We start from the raw sequence: 22,500 nt of genomic DNA, 5'->3' as shown, positions 1-22,500 counted from the left end.
TGCCTGGTCGTAGAATTCAAGTAACCCTGTGAGGCAGGACCTGCCATCCCTGAATCCATGTTGATGCTGTGTTACAAAGTTCTTTCTCTCCAGATGTTCCACTAGCTTTCTTCGCACAATCTTCTCCATCAACTTGCATGGTATGCAGGTTAGGGACACTGGTCTGTAATTCAGTGCCTCCTGTCTATCCCCTTTCTTGTATATCGGGACTACGTTAGCTGCTTTCCAAATTTCTGGCAGTTCCCCTGTTGCCAGTGATTTGTTATACACCATGGAGAGCGGGAGGCACAGTTCTTCTGCTCCTTCCTTTAGTATCCAAGGGGAGATTCCATCTGGACCTATAGCCTTTGTCACATCCAATTCTAGTAAACACTTCCTTACTTCCCCGCTGGTTATCTCAAACTCTTCCAGTGGTTCCTGGTTAGCTATTCCCTCTCTTATCTCTGGGATTTCTCCTTGCTCCAAGGTGAAGACCTCCTGGAATTTCTTATTCAGTTCCTCACACACTTCCTTGTCGTTTGTAGTGAATCCTTCTGCCCCTAACCTTAATTTCATAACCTGTTCCTTTACTGTTGTTTTTCTCCTGATGTGGCTATGCAGCAATTTAGGCTGAGTCTTTGCCTTGCTTGCGATGTCATTTTCGTATTGTCTTTCTGCCTCTCTTCTCATCCTAACATATTCATTCCTGGCATTCTGGTATCTTTCTCTGCTCTCCAGTGTCCTGTTATTCCTATAGTTTCTCCATGCCCTTTTACTTTGCTGCTTAGCTAGCCTACATCTCTGATTAAACCATGGGTTTCTCATCTTCATTTCACTGTTTTCCTTTTGGACTGGGACAAACTTGTTTGCTGCATCCTTGCATTTTTGCGTGATGTATTCCATCATATCTTGGGCCGTCTTTTCCCTGAGCTCTGTTTCCCATGCTATATCTGCTAGGCATTTTCTTATCTCCTCATAATTTCCCTTTCGGTATGCTAACCTTTTGGTTTCGGTATCCCTTCTCGAGTTCAATAACCCTTCTTCAATCAGGTACTCAAACACCAATACACAGTGGTCGCTCATTCCTACTGGGTCCTCAAAACTGATTTCTCTTATGTCAGAGTCGTTCAGGGTGAAAACCAGGTCGAGCCTCGCTGGTTCGTCGTTTCCTCTCATCCTTGTGGGTTCACTGACATGCTGGGTTAAGAAGTTTCTAGTCGCCACCTCCAGTAGTTTGGCTCTCCACGTATCCTCGCCTCCATGCGGTTCCTTGTTCTCCCAATCAATCCTGCCGTGATTGAAGTCGCCCATGATGAGCAGGTGGGATATATTTCTACAGGCAGAAGAGGCTGCCCTCTCAATTATAATGTTAACTGCCATGTTGTTGCTTTCGTACTCTTGACTGGGTCTTTTGTCATTTGGTGGAGGATTATATATTACTGCTACTACTATCCTTGGTCCTCCCATTGTCATGGTGCCTGCTATGTAGTCTCTGAAACCCTCACAGCCCGGGATAGCCATCTCCTTAAAACTCCATTCCTTTCTCATGAGTAGGGCATTCTCGTGTGTGTGTGTGTGTGTGTGTGTGTGTGTGTGTGTGTGTGTGTGTGTGTGTGTGTGTGTGTGTTTGCTCACCTTAATGTGCCTGGTGGATCATGTGCTATACCAGGAAACCTCCCCCTTACCCCCCCCCCCCCCCTTCACCTTACTAATGCAATGACTCGACTCTTCTCTTTGTTATCGTATTCTCTTTTTGAACTGTTTGTTGAATTAGCTTCGATCTCCATCCGTTTAAGGATTCCATTGGCTCATTACTCTTGCTGTAAAAAATGTTTATCTAAACATCTCTGAGACTCACTGGTGACTGTTGCGGCCTGGCCCCGTATATACCCTCTACCCCCCCCCCCCGGCCATTGTTGCAGCCTGGCCCCGTATATACCCTCTACCCCCCCCCCGCCATTGTTGCGGCCTGGCCCCGTATATACCCTCTACCCCCCCCCCATTCCCCCCCCCCCCGCCATTGTTGCAGCCTGGCCCCGTATATACCCTCTACCCCCTCCCCCCCCCCCGCCATTGTTGCAGCCTGGCCCCGTATATACCCTCTACCCCCCCCCCCCCCCCCACCCGTCCTAACCAAGTCCCCAGCATTAACTCCGTCAGTATAAGCGGAACGTCTGCTGAACATCTTATCCAGGTCTTCTTGAAGTGTGTATAGCGCCTTGACTATTAAGCTGTGTTATTATCTTGGCATGAACGAGCATGTAAAAGTCACTATTAAGGAAGGCTTTCCAGTCCTCCTTCTACCTTTACACCATCACGGGGTGACTGATGGTGCAATTGTAGTGTGACACTACAATATACTAAACGTTTATGTTGACGATGACACATGAATGGGGCTAAGACTGATCCCTGGACCCATACTTGCAACTTTCCAACTTGAGAATTTTTTCAAAATGTTTTTCTCGCTGTTATTATATTAAGGAAACCCTTGATATTGTTTTCTTCCCCTCTTTCTCATCCCAACTCCTTATCCTGACCCCTTCCCAGTGCTATATAATGACTTGTAATAGCTTGGCGCTCACACGGAGGCTCACCATAGCCCGTGCTTCTTGCCCCGCTCCTGTGCCAGGTAAGTTACGGGCTCACTATAGCCCGTGCTACTTGGAACTTGTTCCGAGTAGCTGAATCTATAACAACAACAGCAGCAGCAGCTTGGCGCTCTCCTTTGATAATTCCCTTCCCATAGGCACTCGGCGGCCATTTTACTATCTTCTTCGTTATTATTTGAGACTGTTGCATAGCTTCTGGACGATTTGTTTGTTTACATCCAAGTATACACAACTCTTCCATCTTTTCCTTGAGCAATCTCCAAATAGCTAACAAAAAGTAAGTTTTGAAACAATGTTCCATCCCTGAATGTAAATTAGTTTAGAACAATTGACTGCCTCTCACTGATGTTTATGAACCTTTTCCTTTAGTTTAGTGGCCCCTTTACCGGCCTATAAGTCGCGCCTAATGGTCATACAGCCTCGTCTTTTGTATGATATATTTTACTTGACGTATTCATCGCCAATTATTTTGCTCTTGCTTGCAATTGCGTTTTCAAAGCGACTTTCTTCATTCGTGTGTGATGTTGCGTTGTCATTTCTCTCCTCATTTGTTGTGGTGGTCAACTTGCTCACAGGACACCCCGGCCTCCTAATACAACCTCGCTTTTTGACCTATACTTTACCCTAAGGCCAAAAATGGTCGTAATAGAAAATGAAAGTGGCCCGCGAAATTGACATGCTGTCAATTTCTGTTTTGGGTCCTCTGGTAGGTTAGGATAGAGGTATTTAATATGACAGTTTCTTGACGATAATTTGTTTTACTTTTCAGGTTTGTGTTGGTGTGGGCGTAGCGTGCAGCAGTAACGAGAAGGTTCGTATGCTGCTACCTTCACCAGCCTGGTAGATTTTGCATGGTGGGGTTTTAAAAAATTTTGGATATGGTTTGTGTATCAACAATATTAGATATTGGTGACAGCTCCTCATGCTGGGGATTTTTTATTGGATCTCCCTAACCGTGTTCTTAGAACTGGCCATGAGAGGCAGGCTCTTCACACTGGTGTAGTTCTTTACCTTGCCGCTCCTGTCCTCATCCTACAGCATTTGCCGTAGGTGAGGGAGACAGAATGCTAGACATGAAGAGGTCAAAGATATCAACACAGACCTCGCTAAAGCTGGCTTCTCTTACAATGACAACCAATACACACCCAGTTGTATAACTGGGAAAGTTTACATACAAGTACAGTACAGTAATTACATGAGTGGCAATAACAGGCCAGCAAGCATAGTGTTATTGTCAGTCACAACCTTTACTGGTAACAACTTGTACAACTGTGGCAACACTGCTGGACTAAACAGCTGCACAACACTCTGAATCAAACGTATATTTTAGACATAAAGTGGGTGACTTTTGGCTAACAATCTGGGAGATAATATATTGTAAAGACAGAGTGAGGTTTACTATTAGAGCGGCAACACATTGTCACAACTTGTATCACAAAACATGATGAGGCAATTAGAACTAGAATTAATATAAACTAATCATACCATGACGTTATATATATTTGCTCACCCTCTGCAGAGTCACTCCAAACACACAGTTCATACAACATGGATCTGACTTCAGTTGAACTCAAACTACTTGACAGTATCCATCGGTGGTGGGAGTTCCCTCATGATTGTTGCCGCAGGAGGCGGCTAGTTTATTGTGCACCCCATACTCATCTTGTGAGCGGTAGCGCAAAAAGCATTTGTTATACTCAAATTCTGTCAGTTGAAATGTAACCAATCACAGGCAAGTAGGCCTCTGACGTCATGCCAGACAGAGGAGCATCAAGCATGCTCCCAGCAGCCTCAGTTATCCTCACAGACCCAGAGTAGGTGGACCTCGGCTGGCCAGTTATACACCTGTTTGCCTCACTCAATAAATATATACAGAAGCGACTACTGTGTCTACATTCAACCCGAACAAGGCAAACGAATACTGGTAGCAGCAGTGGGATCCAGAAATTTTTTCTGGAAGCAAAAGTTCCAGTACCCAGCATCGCCTCGTGTTCCAGCCAAAACCGCCGCCACCGCCACCGCCATAAGCCGCCATCCTGCCACCCACGCATCAAATATTGTGCCAGACCGGGGTCCTGCCATCAACCACTACTCCAGGCTAACGTTTTAGAAGTAAGGGTCAATATTTTCCTGTGAGAACGCTCACTCATCAGTGAGGAGGAAGGAAGCTTCCCGCGCCAGCCATTTTTGAACCTCGCGCCACCACGTGGGAACCACCTATTACACCCACCACCACCACCACCCAAGCTGACAGTATCAAGCTTCGTGAGGGTGCAAGCTACTGCAATCGTCGTCAGCCATCGTCGCAAGTATCAACTGGTTATTCCATCGTCGCAATATTGTCGTCGTCAGAATTTATCTTCGTGCTTCTAGCGTGAACAGTGTGGGGTCCCTGAGTCTCGCGCCACCGCCGCCAGGAGCGCTGCCGTCGCATCCAGTTTGTAAACACGCCTCACATGGGCCTCTTCCGATCTTCACGACGCTTCTCCTACTTTGGCTACTGGTGATCCTCATAAATTACAACCCTGAGATAAGTAATTGCTAGTTGAGAACAGCGTGCCAAGTGTTAAAAAGTGACTTATGTAATAATTCCCATAATATCCTGTGAATTAACCATTCAGTGACTTGTTAAATATTGGAGCTGGTTCAGTACTGCACTCCCCACAGTTTTCCTGTGTGATTTCAACATTCCTGCTTCTTACAGTAATTTCATTGAATTTTAATTGTTCTCCTAGAGTGTTATTGGTAAATTCAAATTCCAGTGAATTAAGAAATCCTTGTTTTAGTAGCAGTTAAGGATTTGTGCAATATAATTTTTTTTAATTTCTCCAGACCTAACTTGAAATTTATCCTTTAAGCATTTTATTTTAAACTTTTACCATAGGAGTTATATACATTCCTGTGTCCAGTTTATGTGCTACATCCATATTTCTTGCATTGCCACTTGTTGTGTTGAATCTTTTTAATGAAATTTTGCAATTGCATTTCCCAGTTTTTATTCTAAATTGCTGTGCTTAGTCTGGTTTAATTAATTTACATACATCTAATTCCAGTCATTTTTTTAATGAAAGATTGCTAAATTTAGTTTACAATTTGCTTGTTCTTAATTATTTTCTTGCCTAGCCCAATTTAATAATTTTATTTCTGCCATTTTTACTTTAGCCAAGTTGATATTTTTTTGTGTTTATTTTTGTGTATACTATTTCTGATGCCAGGTGCACTTAATTATAATCTGCGTTCAAATATTACTTCCACGGCTGTGACAATGCCTACCACTGTTGAAACCCCTTCAGAATCAATGGGAACAGTTGCTCGTCCCAATGGCCAGAGATCAGCTCAGGAAATGGCTATTCCTCTTTTTGCTGGGGAATCGCGTTTATTAGAATCATGGTTTAGTAAGGTTGAAGCAAAAACAGTTGCACGTTTTTCTAAGCCTACTGATGCCGAATACTTAGCAATTGCACGGTCAGCCGTGGACACAACCAAAGGTGATGCACGTTTTGTTGTTGATGAGAAAGCCATTGTTAGCCTCCAGTCTTGGCCTGAATTTAAGGATTTCTTTCGCCGTCGCTTTGTTAATAAAGGAGACCTTGACCCATATAGGTTAGTCAAGAAAATTGCCAATGCCACCATGCAGCCTGGTGAATCGTTTAATGCGTTTACTAGCCGTCTCGATCAGTATCTGTATGCCTTAGTTTCTGCTATGAATAATTCAACTTGGTTAGATAAAGACAATAATCTGTCCCCTGAGGCTATGGCCAAAATGATAGCATTTGGTACTTTAATGCATTTTGCCCCCGAGCATACAAAACCAATCGTTGAGCAACAAAATTTTGGTGTTAAACATGAAATTGGTGAAGTATTTGAGGCTATTAACAATGCCGCAGATAAACTAGCTCCCCGAAGTGCTCAACTGTTGCCACCCTCTGATGCTGTAAATGTAGTTACAAGTTCTCAGCATCCTCCCACAAATTCTCAAAACTCTTGGTCGCAGAAGCGTACCCATGCTCGTAGCCCCCAGTCAAATTCGCCGCCTCATAAAATGCCGAAACGCCATAGTCCACAACCATCCACTCCCTCATGTTGGCATTGTGGTAAGAGTAACCACCTTGCAAGGGACTGTTGGTCCGCCCCTAGATCATCACCTCCTAGACAATTCTCTCGGCCCCCTCATCAATCTAATCATTCTAGGCTTCCATATTGCACGTACCATAAACAAGTTGGTCACCACACTGCGGATTGTAGAGCTAGGCAAAGGACATCTCCACCTCGTAACTCCCATGGTCAGTCTTGGCGAGGCTCACAGCGTCCAAGACATTATCAGAACTCTCATAATTACAACTCCCAGCCCAGCTATAATGCAATTTCAAATTATAATGCTCAGTCACAGAATGCTGGAGCTCACAATGTTCACTCCATGTCGTCGGGAAACCCCCAAGGCCATCCGCTAACCAATTCAAGCTAGCCAATCCTAGTGCCCTCCCTGTGTATTCAGTAGCTACCCAAAATAGATTTGGACACTTGACAGAGGAGGACACTGACTCTAGACCAGTTGTAGATGTTGACGGATCCACAGTAAATTTGACACAAACAAGACGCAGATATCCCAGACAACATAAGTCAAAAATAGTAACTTGTCCAGTCTCAAGTGATGGTCCCCTTGTATCAGCCATTGTACATGGTAGAGTTTTAAAAGTTTTTCTTGACTCAGGTGCAAAAATTAATATTGTCAAGCCCTCAGCTCTTAGAGACATTGAAAGTATGCACCCTACTATTTTAAAACAGTCACACATACCTTTTCTAAGTGGTATTTCAGGAAATAAAGTAAAAGTTCAGGGTGAAATTGACCTCCCACTCAAGTTCAATGATGTCACATTGTCTATAACATGTTTAGTTGTTGACATTATTCATTTTCCTGGAGACATCCTCTTAGGTCTGTACACCATGATTGATGAAAATATTGCATTGTTTCCCCATCGTTGGAACATAAGTATCAAAGACCACGTCATACCCTTGTGTAGCATGTATCGACAGGGCCATGAGTTCAACCTTCAATCAGATTACGTTAATTTTGTTGACACCCGCCTTGCTAGCGTAGGTTTGTCAGATCATTGTCGTGGTAGCATACCCGAGAAAACAGGCACTCGATTGAAGCATAGTAGTTGTGCAGTTGTTAAGGAGAATGAGTATCGGGACTTTCTGGAAGGGGACGCCCTAACGGATTCTCGTTGTCTCGCTCGCCTGGCAGCTTCCATCTCTGAAGTCAGTGGTTCCACGGCTACTGACACTGTGCTACACCCTCATTCTCTCACCAGAATAAGAGTTAAGGTTCAGGGAGTGCCTGAGTTGTCGGATGTGATTGCGGAAAGTGAAACATGTAAAGTGAATGGTACATTTGTTGAACCCTCCTGGCACACAGTGCAGGATGGTACTGTCTCACTTTTTATCGCGAACACAAGTAATGCCGATATCCATCTCCAGTCTGGTACCCATGTTGTAGATTTTGCCCATTACTCGTTACCGGTGCGAGTTGTGGATGATGTCTCCATGGATCATACTGTTTGTACACTCACACCAGGAGAACAGGGATCTCAGCCAGAGGTGCAAGCGCAACACCTCAGTCCTACTGATTTTCCTGACTCTGTGGCTCAGCTTTTGGAAATTTTGAACAGGAATAGAGCTGTTGTTGCTCTACCAGGAGAAAAATTAGGTCTCACTCCTCTTATTACACATAAAATTCCCCTTGAACAAGGAACTACGCCTATTTATGTACCAGCTTACCGACTTCCCCATTCTCAGAGAGCAGAAGCAGATAGACTTGTAGAAGAAATGTTACAGAGTGATGTAATTGAATCGAGTAATTCGCCATGGAACGCTCCATTGATTCTTGTACCAAAGCGAGATGGGACTTGGAGACCTGTAATCGATTATCGCAAGCTTAACAGAGTAACAATACCTGATCGTTTCCCACTTCCAGTTCTAAATGATTTGTTGCAAAGTATTGGTCGAAACAAAGTATTCTCAACGTTAGATTTGTTGCAGGGATTCTGGCAAATCCCCCTTGATGAGGAAAGTAAACAATTGACAGCCTTTAGTACTCCCAATGGTCATTTTCATTTCAAAAGAATGCCGTTTGGTTTGCGTAGTAGTCCAATAACCTTTTCACGGCTCATGACAAATCTATTTCGTAGATTGATAGGAAGTACGCTTCTAGTTTACCTTGATGATCTCATAATCATGTCGCAAGATGTTCAGACTCATTTCCAGAACCTTGAAAAAGTACTTGCAAAGCTCGCTGAAGCTAATTTAAAAATAAAGCTTGCAAAATGTTCATTTTTAAAGCAAAAGATTAATTTCCTAGGTCATACAGTTACACCTTCAGGTATTACATTGAATGAATCAAAAATTATTGCTGCCCGTGATTTTCCAACACCTCGTACCGCAGAAGCCGTAAGACAGTTCACAGGTCTTGTAGGATTTTATCGTTCATTTATTGCTGGATTCTCTATTATAGCCGCTCCGCTTTACAAGTTGCAAAGAAAAGATGAACCCTTTGTTTGGGGAGAGGCCCAGGATCAGTCATTCAAAAAACTCAAAGCAGCCTTGATTTCGTCACCTGTCCTTAGGTATCCAGATTTTTCTAAACCTTTTACGTTGGTTACAGATGCTAGTGACATAGGTCTAGGTGCTGCATTACTTCAAACAGAAGGTCACAGAGATCACGCAATAGCTTATGCTAGCCGCACATTATCCAAAGAAGAGAAAAATTATAGTGCAACAGAACGAGAAGCCTTGGCAGTTGTTTGGGCACTTAAACATTTCAAGGATACAATTTATAATTACCCAGTTCATGTTCTTACAGATCACCAACCATTAATTCCCTTGTTCAAAAATAAGAATCCAGTTGGAAAGTTTGCTAGATATTTGCTCACAATTCAAGAATTCAATCCCACATTTGGATATATTCCAGGAAAGCAAAATGTTGTAGCCGATGCGTTTTCTCGACACGTAGCTGCGATTCAGTTAAATTACCCAGCATTAGATGCTACAGTAGTAGAAACGGAACAAAGACAAGACCCCATATGGGCACCCGTCATTAAATTTTTGACTAAGCAAGACACTCGCCCGATTCATAAACCACCAGTACCATTGAAAGAACTAGTTATGTTGGACAATTTACTGTGTAGAGTAGTAAAGCTAGGGACAGCCTCGAGGAAATGTTGTCAGTTAGTTGTTCCAGCTGTCTTGGTACCAACTGTGTTAAAAATTATCCATGATGCTCCTGCAAGTGCACATCCAGGAAAGGATCGTACACTCCAACAAGGTCGATTGAAATATTTTTGGCCAAAAATGGCTAAGGAGATTGCTCATTATGTTGACAGATGTTTAACTTGTTTACAGCACAAGGGACATGTTTCAGGACCTAATCCAATTCAGGTGTACCCAGCAACTAAAGCTCCTTGGGAACGAATATCGATGGATTTATTGACAAATTTTGCGGAAACAGAGAAAGGGAACAAACATTTGCTTGTAATGGTCGATAATTTTTCACGGTTTTGCGAACTAGTTCCTATCCCGAACAAAACAGCAGAAACCATAGCCAGCGCATTCCATGACCAAATAATTTGTAGATATAGTATGCCTAAAGTAATCCTTTCAGATAATGGTCCGGAATTCAGTAATAGTATTCTAACTAGCTTGTGTGATTTATATAACATCAAAAAATGTAGCATTATGCCTTATCATCCGGCAAGTAATGGACTAGCTGAACGTACTAACAGGAAAGTGTTAGATGCCTTGAGAGTCACGTTGAATTTTGATAACAACAATTGGGATGATTTTATACCCTTAATTCAGTGTGCTATAAATTCTTCAATTAATGTTTCTACTGGTGACACACCTCACGCTATTCTTTATGGTACAGATAAGATCCTCCCTAATGAATTGATTAACGTACCTCCTACTCCCTTATATAACGTAGATGATTTTGTTCAAGTGAAGCGTAGACAAATGCAATTAGTATTCAAGAAAATACGAGAACAACTGTCCAAAGCAACAGCCGAGTTCACTCTAGCAAGGAATGCACGAGCTAAACCCAATAAAATAACTATTGGATCTGTAGTAATGATACTTAACCAACACAGGTCTGGTCCTATGTACAAGTTAACTAAGAAATTTTTGGGTCCATATAAGGTAATCGAGCTTATTAAAGGTAACAAATACAGACTTAAGAACTTGTTAACAGGAGAGTATATAAATGAACATTTAGACCACATGAAGTTAGCTAAAATGACTGTTGACGAGACTGATGAGGAAGATGACAATGAACTTACCCAGACAGATACTCCTACTCGGACACCACCTCCTGTGGTTGACAGACCACTGGATGTTCAGCAACCCCATACTAGCAATTATAATCTTAGATCTAGACCTCTCGTTTCAACCGTGCACTCACCACATGTCCATTGGCTAGATGTTAACGAGGATATCTCTCAAGATGATAGTTTGTCGCATGAAGTTTCATCTGTTCCGGACCTTCAGTCAGAGCCAGAGTTGTATAGTGCTCTGGATGAGCTAGGTGTAGATATCCGCAGAATTTATAATTGAATGCACTCTGCAGTTATTCTGTTTGTTTTGAAACAAAAAAAAAAAACTCATTTGCAGTATTTCTACCACATGTCTTATTATTACCATTATATATAATGTATAGTTTTTCTCAAATTTATTTTGTTATAAATTAGATGCCATTGTTAAGTCTACTACCATTTGTATTTTTACAGTGCTTGTCATAAGAGTTATTATTGTTCTAGCAACCACATTGTGGCCAGTGAATCCTGACTGCTATCACGCAGATGTTAGTCTTCTTGATCCAGGTCTTGTATATGCTTGTAAATATATTGCACATTATATATATTGTACATTGGTCTTGTAAATATATTGTATATTTCGAAAAAAAAAAAAAAGAGAAAAAAAAAATTATCTATCTTGAAATTCAATTGTGGTTGTTAGGTCAGAACTTTGTTCTATTAATGTAATAATTGTTTAATTTTGTATGGTTTTCAAGCACATGCCATTGACACATGTTAATAATTTTGTTTAGGCAATACCTTGGGTTGTATTGTTCATATCTGATCAGTAGACATACACATGTTCTTAATACTCTGGTTTAATCAAAGCATTGTTACCATGATTTTCACCTATTATGATGAATTTTTTTTTGGTGCATATATGCCGAGTTGTTTGTATTACGCACACCTGATCTTCTTTCAATGTTTTATTATGCAAATTTCACATGTAAGCCATTATTGTATGCCACCGAGGTCCTTTCAGTATCATTGTAACTATATAGCTAGCCAGAGCTTGTCGACAAGGGACGTCGACTTGGTAGCGTGTCCGAGCGGTGTTATACTCAAATTCTGTCAGTTGAAATGTAACCAATCACAGGCAAGTAGGCCTCTGACGTCATGCCAGACAGAGGAGCATCAAGCATGCTCCCAGCAGCCTCAGTTATCCTCACAGACCCAGAGTAGGTGGACCTCGGCTGGCCAGTTATACACCTGTTTGCCTCACTCAATAAATATATACAGAAGCGACTACTGTGTCTACATTCAACCCGAACAAGGCAAACGAATACATTAGAGGGTACAAAAGGTCTTTATCAGACCTTATCTTAGAGTATTCTCTCATGATTCCAAGTATCTCCCTGTTCTCTCTGTTGACTAGTTGTTATCCTATCCTGTAGACCTGCTACACCATTATGTACACTATATACTATATCACTCACTCGTAACTTGTCTTTCCTAACGATTGAGTTTATATTTATGGAAAAGTATAAATGGCAAGTTATAAGTGAGTGCCCGGGAACATAGTTGAGTTTGCGTCGTGGTGACTCCTTTCAAACTATATTATATTAGTTTTGAATTATTTCATAAAGTGAGGTGTGAACAGCAGGCCAGTTGGGTATTGTGATGAGTGCGAGGACGGACACCCGCCAGACGTCCTGAACACTTCCTCCACTCACAGTTAATGTTACTAAGGTCAGCATTGTGTAGGCTCCTAGTTCACATTTATGCTAGCTTAGGCGTTAAGCAACCTTACTTTCCACCAGGTGTCACGATCACCAAGTTCTCTAATGATGACATTTGTACAAATGTCATCAAAATGATAGCATCATAAAAATTGACAAGTGGGCTCTATGAGGACATCATATGCCCCACATGGTTTTCATAATACTTTACTGGAATCTCTCTGCCTAGTAATTTTAGATTGGGATTGTGATAAGACTGAGTCCTGAAGGTTAAAAGCAACTACAGCACATTAGCCAGGATTGAACATTAGGTTGTATTCTGCAATATATCTTCCACATATTTCTATCGAATTATCCATAGCATGTTCGGTGGGTGCGAGTAGAACTAGATCATGAGAATAACATAAAACATTGATGTTGACCAAACCACACACTGTAAGACTGGCCTTAGTGCTGCCTACAGGACAGCCACCTCTCCTGGGGCCAGATTCATGAAGCAGTTACGCAAACACTTACGAACCTGTCATCTTTTCTCAATCTTTGGCGACTTTGCTTACTATTATTAAACCGTTAATGAGCTCCGAAGCACCTGGAAGCTGTTTATAACAATAACAACAGTTGATTGGGAAGTTTTCATGCTTGTAAACTGTTTAATAAATGTAACCAAAGCCGTCAAAGATTGAGGGAAGATGTACACGTTCGTAAGTACTTGCGTAATTGCTAAGTGAATCCGGACCCTGGCTCAATACTCTTTCAACGTGGAACAATGCTATCGTCGTTTGTAATTTATTCGATTAGTTATGTGGACGGCATTTTACTGACTACTACTGTTCGTCCTACGTTGGTTTTTATTCCGGGAGTCGAGGTCCAGTTTGTTAAAGTACAGGACACTTCAGAAGACCTATAGGCCAATTTATACCAAACCAAATTCATGTGTGTAACCTGCGCTTGAAATGGCGCAGCGATCCAACGTGCATTATGTTACCCGGTAATGTATAGCATCAATCACCAAACACCAGTCGGGTAGGGAGGCGGTCGGTCGAGCGGACAGCACGCTGGACTTGTGATCCTGTGGTCCTGGGTTCGATCCCAGGCGCCGGCGAGAAACATTGGGCAGAGTTTCTTTCACCCTATGCCCCTGTTACCTAGCAGTAAAATAGGTACCTGGGTGTTAGTCAGCTGTCACGGGCTGCTTCCTGGGGGTGGAGGCCTGGTCGAGGACCGGGCCGCGGGGACACTAAAGCCCCGAAATCATCTCAAGATAACCATTTCCGAACAAATATTTACCCAGGTTTTTTCTGGGTCTAAACTTAAACCCGGTTTGTATACACTGTTTCCTGTTTTATTTTGTGTTGGTATGTTTAATACCTTATTAATAACCCCCTTTTGATATTCCCCTTTTACCTATTTGTATACATGAATCATGTCACCCTGTACTCTTCCTTTTGTGAGCGTGTAAATGAAGCATTCTTAATATGTCTCCATAAGGGAAGGTAATTATTCCTGGGATTATATGCAGGTAATGAGTCACAATAACGTGGCTAAAGTAATCGACTTGAGAATGGTCCAGGACGGACCGAAACGTCGTCGTCCCTTCACCTTCTCGTGTGTGGTCTGGTCAACATTCCTGGGATTACTTTTGTCATGGTGTGTACCAGTGGAAGTGAAGTGGTCACCACTCATCAGTACTGCCGCCACAACTGAACTTCATAATATGTCTGGCACCTAACGAGGCCAAGATTAACTTGAATGATAACAACATTTAGATGTGTTGCTGGTGACGCTTCCAGAGATGACTCTGTCTTATTTCTAACATTTATACATTGATTTTTTTTAGGCTTAATATCCCTCTTAATCGTGACAGATCTTTTTCACTTTCAGATTTGCCATTTTCCACATTTTCCAGCTGATATCCTGTTGCTGTGTTATCATCACTCGCTCAGAACCCTACAGTTCTCACTGTAGGTTTCATTATTTTTGTTGTCCCCTAACTCTCCTTGCCACTTCTGGGGGAAGGGGGGGGTATAGGGTGTTTACGTAGCTTCAGGGCACCAATCCCCCCCAGCCACAGGGCATGGCGAGAAGGCGCCTCTAAGCATACCTAATACCCTATCAAAACAAACTAAAATACACATAAATGGCAGATCTCATCACAACCCACAAGAGTTAAGATGATACTAATAACACACAATACTAATAACCTGAAAAATAAACAAACATTAAATGGAAAATATCTAAGTCTTCCAATTTTTCTCGTGTGTTAAACCCTATCTATACCGTTTTGTAGCGAATTTGAGACTTGTGAACGTGTTCCCTGCCAGATTTGTGTATGGTCTGCAGACTTGATAATGTTGACTAATGGCCCGATGGTGTGTGTGTGGTTGGGCACCTTCACCCCCGTCCTCATATCTTGGCTCATTGTCATACCAACCCTTCACAACAGTCAACTGGCATGGCGCTTTCTTCTCATTATTATTTTACAACATTACGGTTCATATCTTTTATATTCCACGAAATCTGTTAACGTGCATGGATGAGATTCTAGTGAACACGTTAGTGTGAGGGTGAGGTGGTATTCAAAGTATTAGTATGAGGGTGAGGTGGTGTTCCAAGTATTAGTATGAGGGTGAGGTGGTGTTCCAAGTGTGTTTGCCTAACTTCTCCAGGAAGCGTCCACATTGATGTGGTTTTGTTCCACTAAACACCCTCACTATGGACGTTGGTGCCTGGCGTCCACCCTGAGGTGTAATTTTTAGTGTACAGACGGGTTGTTGAGTGGTGGGGTGTCAGGGTGGTGCTGGTGCCAGGGGGGGGGGTAGTGGTGGTGGGAAGTGGCCTTAACTACCTCTCAAGGTCATACACGCATGTCGTAGCACGACCCTTAACACGTCACCACAAACCAGGCACAAAGGTACATCATTATAGTGGCTGTTTGTTTCCTTAATTTCTGTAGTGTGGTGGTGGTGGTGGTGACACGTGATGGTGGTAGTGGTGGTGGAGGTTGTGGTGGTAGTGCCACGTGCTGGTGGTGATGCCGCGTGGTGGTGGTGGTTGTGGTCAAAGTTGGGTGTACTTACCTAACAGTGTCTACAGAGAAATGAAGTGTAATTCTTCATGCCCCGCCTACCAGCCTTGTTGCACCTGTTGCGTTATAACTGAACTATTCTGATGTTACATTTCTCTGCCGAATCTGACCTAAAGGTTGTGGACGGAGGTGGCTTCCACGACTTCTTCCTTCAGTGCCTCCCACTTGTTGACCTCCCGAACAAGGTACGAGTATGTGATGTTAAGTGTCTTCGAATTATTTGCATTTTCAGGTTTCACTTGCGACTTCTCATCCTCCTACTTTCACTCAATTTCAAAAGATGTCCTTCTCTTTGTCTACCTTGTCTATACCCCTCAGTATCTTGTATGGTGTGATCATATCCACTCTGGGTATGATTGGTGGGAGAGGAGAGGGGAGGAGGTGAGACGTCTATCTCTGAGAATGTGAGTACATGATAAGTGTGAAGTGTAGGCTGGTGACTGGCTGTTGTTACCAGGCGCCTGTGGTGAGGCGGTCACAGGAGAAGAGTGTCCCAGCCACACCCAGCCACACCCAGCCACACCCAGCCACTCCCAGCCACACCCAGCCACTCCCAGCCACACCCAGCCACACCCAGCCACTCCCAGCCACACCCAGCCACTCCCAGCCACTCCCAGCCACTCCCAGGGCACTCACGGTCCAGCCGAGCTCCATGTCATGGGTCCCGCCTCTTGACCATCCTGACCGCTTCCCAGTCCTATACAGTCGTAATGGCTTGGCGCTTCCCCCTTCCCCCTTAGCCTTCACTCAGTCGACTGATGGACAAGCTCATCACCGTATGCGGGTCTTATTATGCACAGTACACTACTTACATATGTAGATGTGTGTGGCGTTCAATATTCAACAGATTATGTTCAACACGGGCGTCAACTTGATCATGTTCGTGCAGAGCAGGGAGGTGTTTGTGCGTGGTTTACCATACAAGGTACTGACGGAATACATCAAGGGTCCAGGTGGTGTGTTAGCGAGGGGGAGCAGAAGGGGAACACTGCACACACCAACGTCTCTCAAACGCTCCCCTCTCACCCTACATTTCACCTTTGTAAATGCACATTAATGACACTATGTAAAAGACACATCAAACACTTTATGTAGGGCATACGTAAATCTGTGTATCTATGTATTTACGTATGTAGGTTAGCTTAGCATTTTAAAAGCACCGAATCACCTTCTGTGCTTGATTGTTCAATAAACCCTTGAACTATGTTTAACACATCCCTAACCCTGTCCATGGAGGACAGAAGAAAATGTATATATGCTGGTTAGCATTGTAACTGTGTGGCCACGTCTGTGGTAGACAATAATAATAATAATAATAAAAAAAACCTCTCACCCCTGTATGATCCTGTCAGGGCATCTCCGCCAGCTGGTAATGTTTGTATTACTGTAAACGCAAAAGATGATCAGTTTTGTTATCCACCATTGTTGTGCTTACTGCGTCTTGGGACGAGTTGACTTTTGGAACGCATGAAGTAAGAACATTCGGGTGCGTCGTAGAGGAAATTCTGCAGAATATAACGCGTAAAGTGTTGGGAAGAATTTAGTTTTTTAAGACTGAGCTGTCAAGTAGGGTGCAGGAGGGCCAGCCGTTGAGCGCCTCAAGAATCAATGCCTTCCTTCCGGGTATCGACCAGCAGTGATATCTCCGCTGGAAAGGTGCCTTTGCCTGCCAATACTCCGCCACATTAATTACATTATGTAAAAAAAATACATGGAGCACTGCTTATGTAGGACAGACATGTATTGATGTATGTAGGTTAGTTTAGCATTTAAAAACACTATAATCACATTCTGTGGTAGGTTGTTCAATAAATCACTGACCTATATGTTTAACCCTCTCTAACTCTTTAATTTCTGAGAGATTTCCTATCTTGAGTTTTCATGAACATGTTTATACGGTGTGTGACAGTGTACGTCTGCAGCCTCCTTCAGCAGCTATGGTGAGATCAAGTTTGTCATATCTAGTTTCTCCAGGAGTTTTCTACTTCTTCTAGGCTGTCTACAATCTCATTCATTGTTTCTTCCAGTCTTTCATCTCACAATCTTGGTCTCCACATTGGTTCTGTTGTAAAGACCCGAGATATTTTGTTGATACCTGCTTCATACCTGGTTGATGGTGTTCTGAGAGTTCAACTCCTAAAGCCCGGCCCGAGGCCAGGCTTGACTTGTGAGAGTTTGGTCCACTAGGCTGTTGCTTGGAGCGGCCCGCAGGCCCACATATCCCACAGCCCGGTTGGTCCGGCACTCCTTGGAGAAAATGGTCTAGTTTCCTCTTGAAGATGTCCACGGTTGTTCCGGCAATATTTCTTATGCTCGCTGGGAGGATGTTGAACAACCGCGGACCTCTGATGTTTATACAGTGTTCTCTGATTGTGCCTATGGCGCACCTGCTCTTTACTGGTTCTATTCTGCATTTTCTTCCATATCGTTCACTCCAGTATGTTGTTGAGTTCCTCGCATACCTCCTTATCGTTTTTTGTGAGAATTCCCCCTTGTCCTCCCAACCTGATTACATGGTATCTCACTGTTGTTTTGCACATATGGACATATCAAAGCATTTGTTGGTCCTTAACTTTTGCCGCAGTGTCTTTTTAAATGGCCTTCTCGGCTTTTCTCCTGACTTCGGGGTATTAATTTCTGCTTTTTTTCAGTGTCCCCAATTGTCGCTCTGTTCCCAGAGCGCTGTCCACAGGGCTGCGAGGACTGGTGTGTGTGTGTGTGTGTGTGTGTGTGTGTGTGTGTGTGTGTGTGTGTGTGTGTGTGTGTGTGTGTGTGTGAGTGAGTGATTGATACTGGCATGATGGAGACAGGTCTTTGAAGGTTCAAATACTTTGCATCAAGAATGTAATACTAAAATTCTTTTAATATATTTTGTAATATCATTTGATAACTATTGAATTAAATATGTAAATGTAATGTAAAAGATGATTCTAATTTGTGTACTGGACATATTTGTGAGCCCCTTGAGGGCTATGAGGAAACAGATTACCCTACTACGTTCTCTTGGGATGTATTGTATTATCTCAGTAAGCTGACCTGTGGCTGTCTGTGTTTACCATTTGTGCCTGCAGGACCGCGCTCTCAGCTCTTGGTCCCCGCCTTTCTAACCGTGGTTTGTCTAATGTACTGACTCCCGACCCAGTTTTCTCGCATCATATCTACCATACTACATATTTTTCCTCTCGTTCACACACACACACACATGCAAGATGATGGGGAAGATTGTGCGAAAAAAGCTAGTGGAGCATCTGGAGCGAAAGAACTTTGTAACACAACAGCATGGGTTCAGGGATGGTAGGTCATGCCTCACAGGAACAATTGAATACTATGACCAAGTAACAAAAATCAGGCAAGAAAGAGAGGGCTGGGTAGACTACATATTTTTGGATTGCCAGAACACCTTTGGTACAGTGTCTACCACATAAGAGACTAATGTACAAGCTAGAGATGCAGGCAGGTGTGAAAGGGAAGGTACTCCAATGGAAAAGGAAGTACCTAAGCAAGAGAAGATAGCGAGTCTCTGTGAGGGAGGAGGTCTCGGAGTGGCGAGGCGTCACCAGGGGAGTCCCTCAGGGATCAGTTCTTGGACCTATACTGTTTCTGATATATGTAAATGATTTCCCAGAGGGAATAGACACGTTCCTCTCATTGCTGATGATGTAAAAATTATGAGGAGGATCAAGACGGAGGAAGATTGTATGAGGCTACAAGATGACCAAGATGAACTGAAGGAATGGTCTAACAAATGGCTAGTAATGGGAGATAATGGCCTGCATTATGTCCTGTAAGGAATCTTTCAGAACCTTGTGTACCATGTATGTAAGGTCAATCTTGGCGTATGCGGTCCCAACATGGAGCCCGTACCTTATCAAGCACAAGACGAAGCTGGAAAAAGTTCAGAGGTATGCCACTAGGCTAGTCCCAGAACTAAGAGGCATGAGTTACGAGGAAAGGCTGCGTGAACTGCACCTCGCGTCGCTGGAAGACAGAAGAGGTTGGGGAGACATGATCACCACATACAAAATCCTCAGGGAAATTTGCCTTGGTAGACAAGGATGGATTATTTAACATGGGTGGTACACGCGCAAGGGGACACAGGTGGAAGCAGAGTTCCCAAATGAGGCACAGAGACAATACAAATAACTTTTTCAGTGTCACAGTAGTTAGTAAATGTAATGCATTAGGCAGTGATGTGGTGGAGGCTGACTCCATACACAGTTTCAAATGTAGATATGATAGAGCTTGAGAAACTCTGGAATCTGTACAGCAGTAGATTGACGGTTGAGAGGCAGGACCAAAGATCCGAAGATCAACCCCCGAAAGCACAACTGAGTACACACACACACACACGCATACACATATCCGAAGCCGCTGTCTAACTTCCAGGTACCTATTTACTGCAAGGTGAACAGAGGCATCAAGTGGAAAAACCTTGTCCAATTGTTCTGACTCGTCCGGGAATCAAACCCGGGCCCTTTAGACGACTCCCGAGCCCTGTCGGCTCGGCCGTGAGGACCTGTCTACAACAGCTGTCTAACTCCCTGTTTACAAAAGCTGTCGTAACTCCCTAATTCACCACCTAGCAGTCTATTAACTGCTAGGTGAAGAGAGGAATGAGGTAAAAGTAAACGCTGCGCAATCATTTCTGTCCTGTCACGTGGGATCGAACCCTCGTTCCTTGGTTGTCAGCCGATGACGTAACCCTCTGAAACACCCTGTGTGCGTGCGTGTGTGCGAGTAAATAAGTTGATGAGTGGGTGGATGAGTGGGTGGGTGAATGGGTGGGTGAGTGGTGGGTGGATGAATACAGTTAGTGTACACAAAGGCAGCACTGTAGCCTCGCTAGCCAACACATTACAGGGATTACAGCAGCTGGGCTTGGAAAATGTCACATTTTCTCAGGCTCTGTCCTGGCATTGTTCTCTGTGGGGGGGGGGGGGGGGGGTACTGGTCAGGGTCAGTCCTTCAGTGGTGAGAGCTGTGTCTTCCCCTCTTTGTGGAGCGTTGCTTTCTTTGTGGAGCGTTGCCTTCTTTGTGGAGCGTTGCTTTCTTTGTGGAGCGTTGCCTTCTTTGTGGAGCGTTGCTTTCTTTGTGGAGCGTTGCTTTCTTTGTGGAGCGTTGCTTTCTTTGTGGAGCGTTGCTTTCTTTGTGGAGCGTTGCCTTCTTTGTGGAGCGTTGCTTTCTTTGTGGAGCGTTGCCTTCTTTGTGGAGCGTTGCTTTCTTTGTGGAGCGTTGCTTTCTTTGTGGAGCGTTGCTTTCTTTGTGGAGCGTTGCCTTCTTTGTGGAGCGTTGCCTTCTTTGTGGAGCGTTGCCTTCTTTGTGGAGCCTCCCTATTTAAAGGTAATTATGCTTTTACATATCCTATAGAATATGAAAAGTTTATTTATATATGCATAAGACAGAAACGAACTGTGTGCATACAATATGATGTTGGCTTTGTCGTGATAAATTCAGCACTAATGTAACTAGGAGAAACTAGGTGTAACTAGGAGAAACTAGGTGTAAGTAGGAGGAAACTAGGTGTAAGTAAGAGAAACTAGGTGTAAGTAAGAGAAACTAGGTGTAAGTAAGAGAAACTAGGTGTAACTAGGAGAAACTAGGTGTAAGTAAGAGAAACTAGGTGTAAGTAGGAGGAAACTAGGTGTAAGTAAGAGAAACTAGGTGTAAGTAAGAGAAACTAGGTGTAAGTAAGAGAAACTAGGTGTAAGTAAGAGAAACTAGGTGTAAGTAAGAGAAACTAGGTGTAAGTAAGAGAAACTAGGTGTAACTAGGAGAAACTAGGTGTAAGTAGGAGGAAACTAGGTGTAAGTAAGAGAAACTAGGTGTAAGTAAGAGAAACTAGGTGTAACTAGGAGAAACTAGGTGTAAGTAGGAGAAACTAGGTGTAACTAGGAGAAAGTAAATGCCAACCTTGACACAAGTGTTGGGAGTCGCCGAGACTGTATTGCCTTGTTGTAACATAAAGGTAAATATGAGCATTATTCAGTGTGGAGCCAGGCTTCCTCTAACGTTAAGAGACATCAGCCACGACTCTTCCCGTCTCTCAGCTCCCGTACACGTACTCTTATTAGGTCAAGTTTTGTGTATCGTATTTAAGGTTAAGTCTTATCCCGCGCTGCTCAAAATAACGGCCTTCCGTCGTGCATGAAGCCCAGTAAGTGGATCAGCAGCATCTTGAAGTAATCCGTGTCTCAATATTTGCTGCTGTGTTTGCTCATTGTCTTTGTTGATGCGTTAATTCGCGTTTCCAGGTCGAGTGTTTCCGCTTGCAGCTGCCTGGTTCCCCTGAAGCACCTGAGTCTACATCGCCGTGTTGCCTGGTGCTATTTTTTATTATTATTTTCTACCACAGACGTGGCCACACATTTACAATGCTAACCAGCATATATACATTTTCTTCTGTCCTCCTTGGACAGGGTTAGCTATGGTCTTTAACAGTGAAAATATCTTCCTATTTGATCTTCCTACTTTGTGTGAGGTGCTCTATGTTGCCCATGTTTGTCGTGTGTGTGCCCTAAGCCCTGACGGATGTTACCTTATAATGTTATGTTTAGGGATCCTGGAAAACAAAAATGTATATAATGAAACACAACTGTGTTGGAATGTTGCAATAAAAGAGAGAGAGGTTGTGTGAGAAGATAAATGTAGGTAATACATTGTACCAAGAATTGTGGGCGTGTTATTTTGGTGGCGACATCCTCCATGGGAGAATTCTCTCTCTTTCTCTCTCTCTCTCTCTCTGTCTCTCTCTCTCTCTCTCTGTCTCTCTCTCTGTCTCTCTCTGTCTCTCTCTGTCTCTC

The 22,500-nt window shown here is 43.3% G+C and overlaps 2 protein-coding genes across 2 annotated transcripts in view; one reads left to right on the top strand and one right to left on the bottom strand.

Annotated features, from left to right (window-relative positions):
• Positions 1 to 22,500, top strand: part of LOC123759307 (uncharacterized) — a gene marked incomplete at its 3' end in the record, with an annotated part of 233,911 nt that overhangs the window by 130,052 nt on the left and 81,359 nt on the right.
• LOC123759507 (uncharacterized) overlaps positions 1 to 22,500 on the bottom strand; it is a 35,262-nt gene that overhangs the window by 11,290 nt on the left and 1,472 nt on the right. Inside the window, exon 2 of the mRNA XM_045744617.2 lies at positions 20,649 to 21,030. Coding sequence (XP_045600573.2) covers positions 20,649 to 21,030 — 382 coding nt within the window. The remainder of the gene's footprint in view (positions 1 to 20,648; positions 21,031 to 22,500) is intronic.

This window comes from Procambarus clarkii, chromosome 32 (assembly GCF_040958095.1).
Source record: "Procambarus clarkii isolate CNS0578487 chromosome 32, FALCON_Pclarkii_2.0, whole genome shotgun sequence".
NCBI classification, from domain to species: Eukaryota; Metazoa; Arthropoda; class Malacostraca; order Decapoda; family Cambaridae; genus Procambarus; species Procambarus clarkii.
The sequence above is the reverse complement of the archived record's forward strand: the minus strand, read 5'-3'. Positions and strand labels throughout refer to the sequence as shown.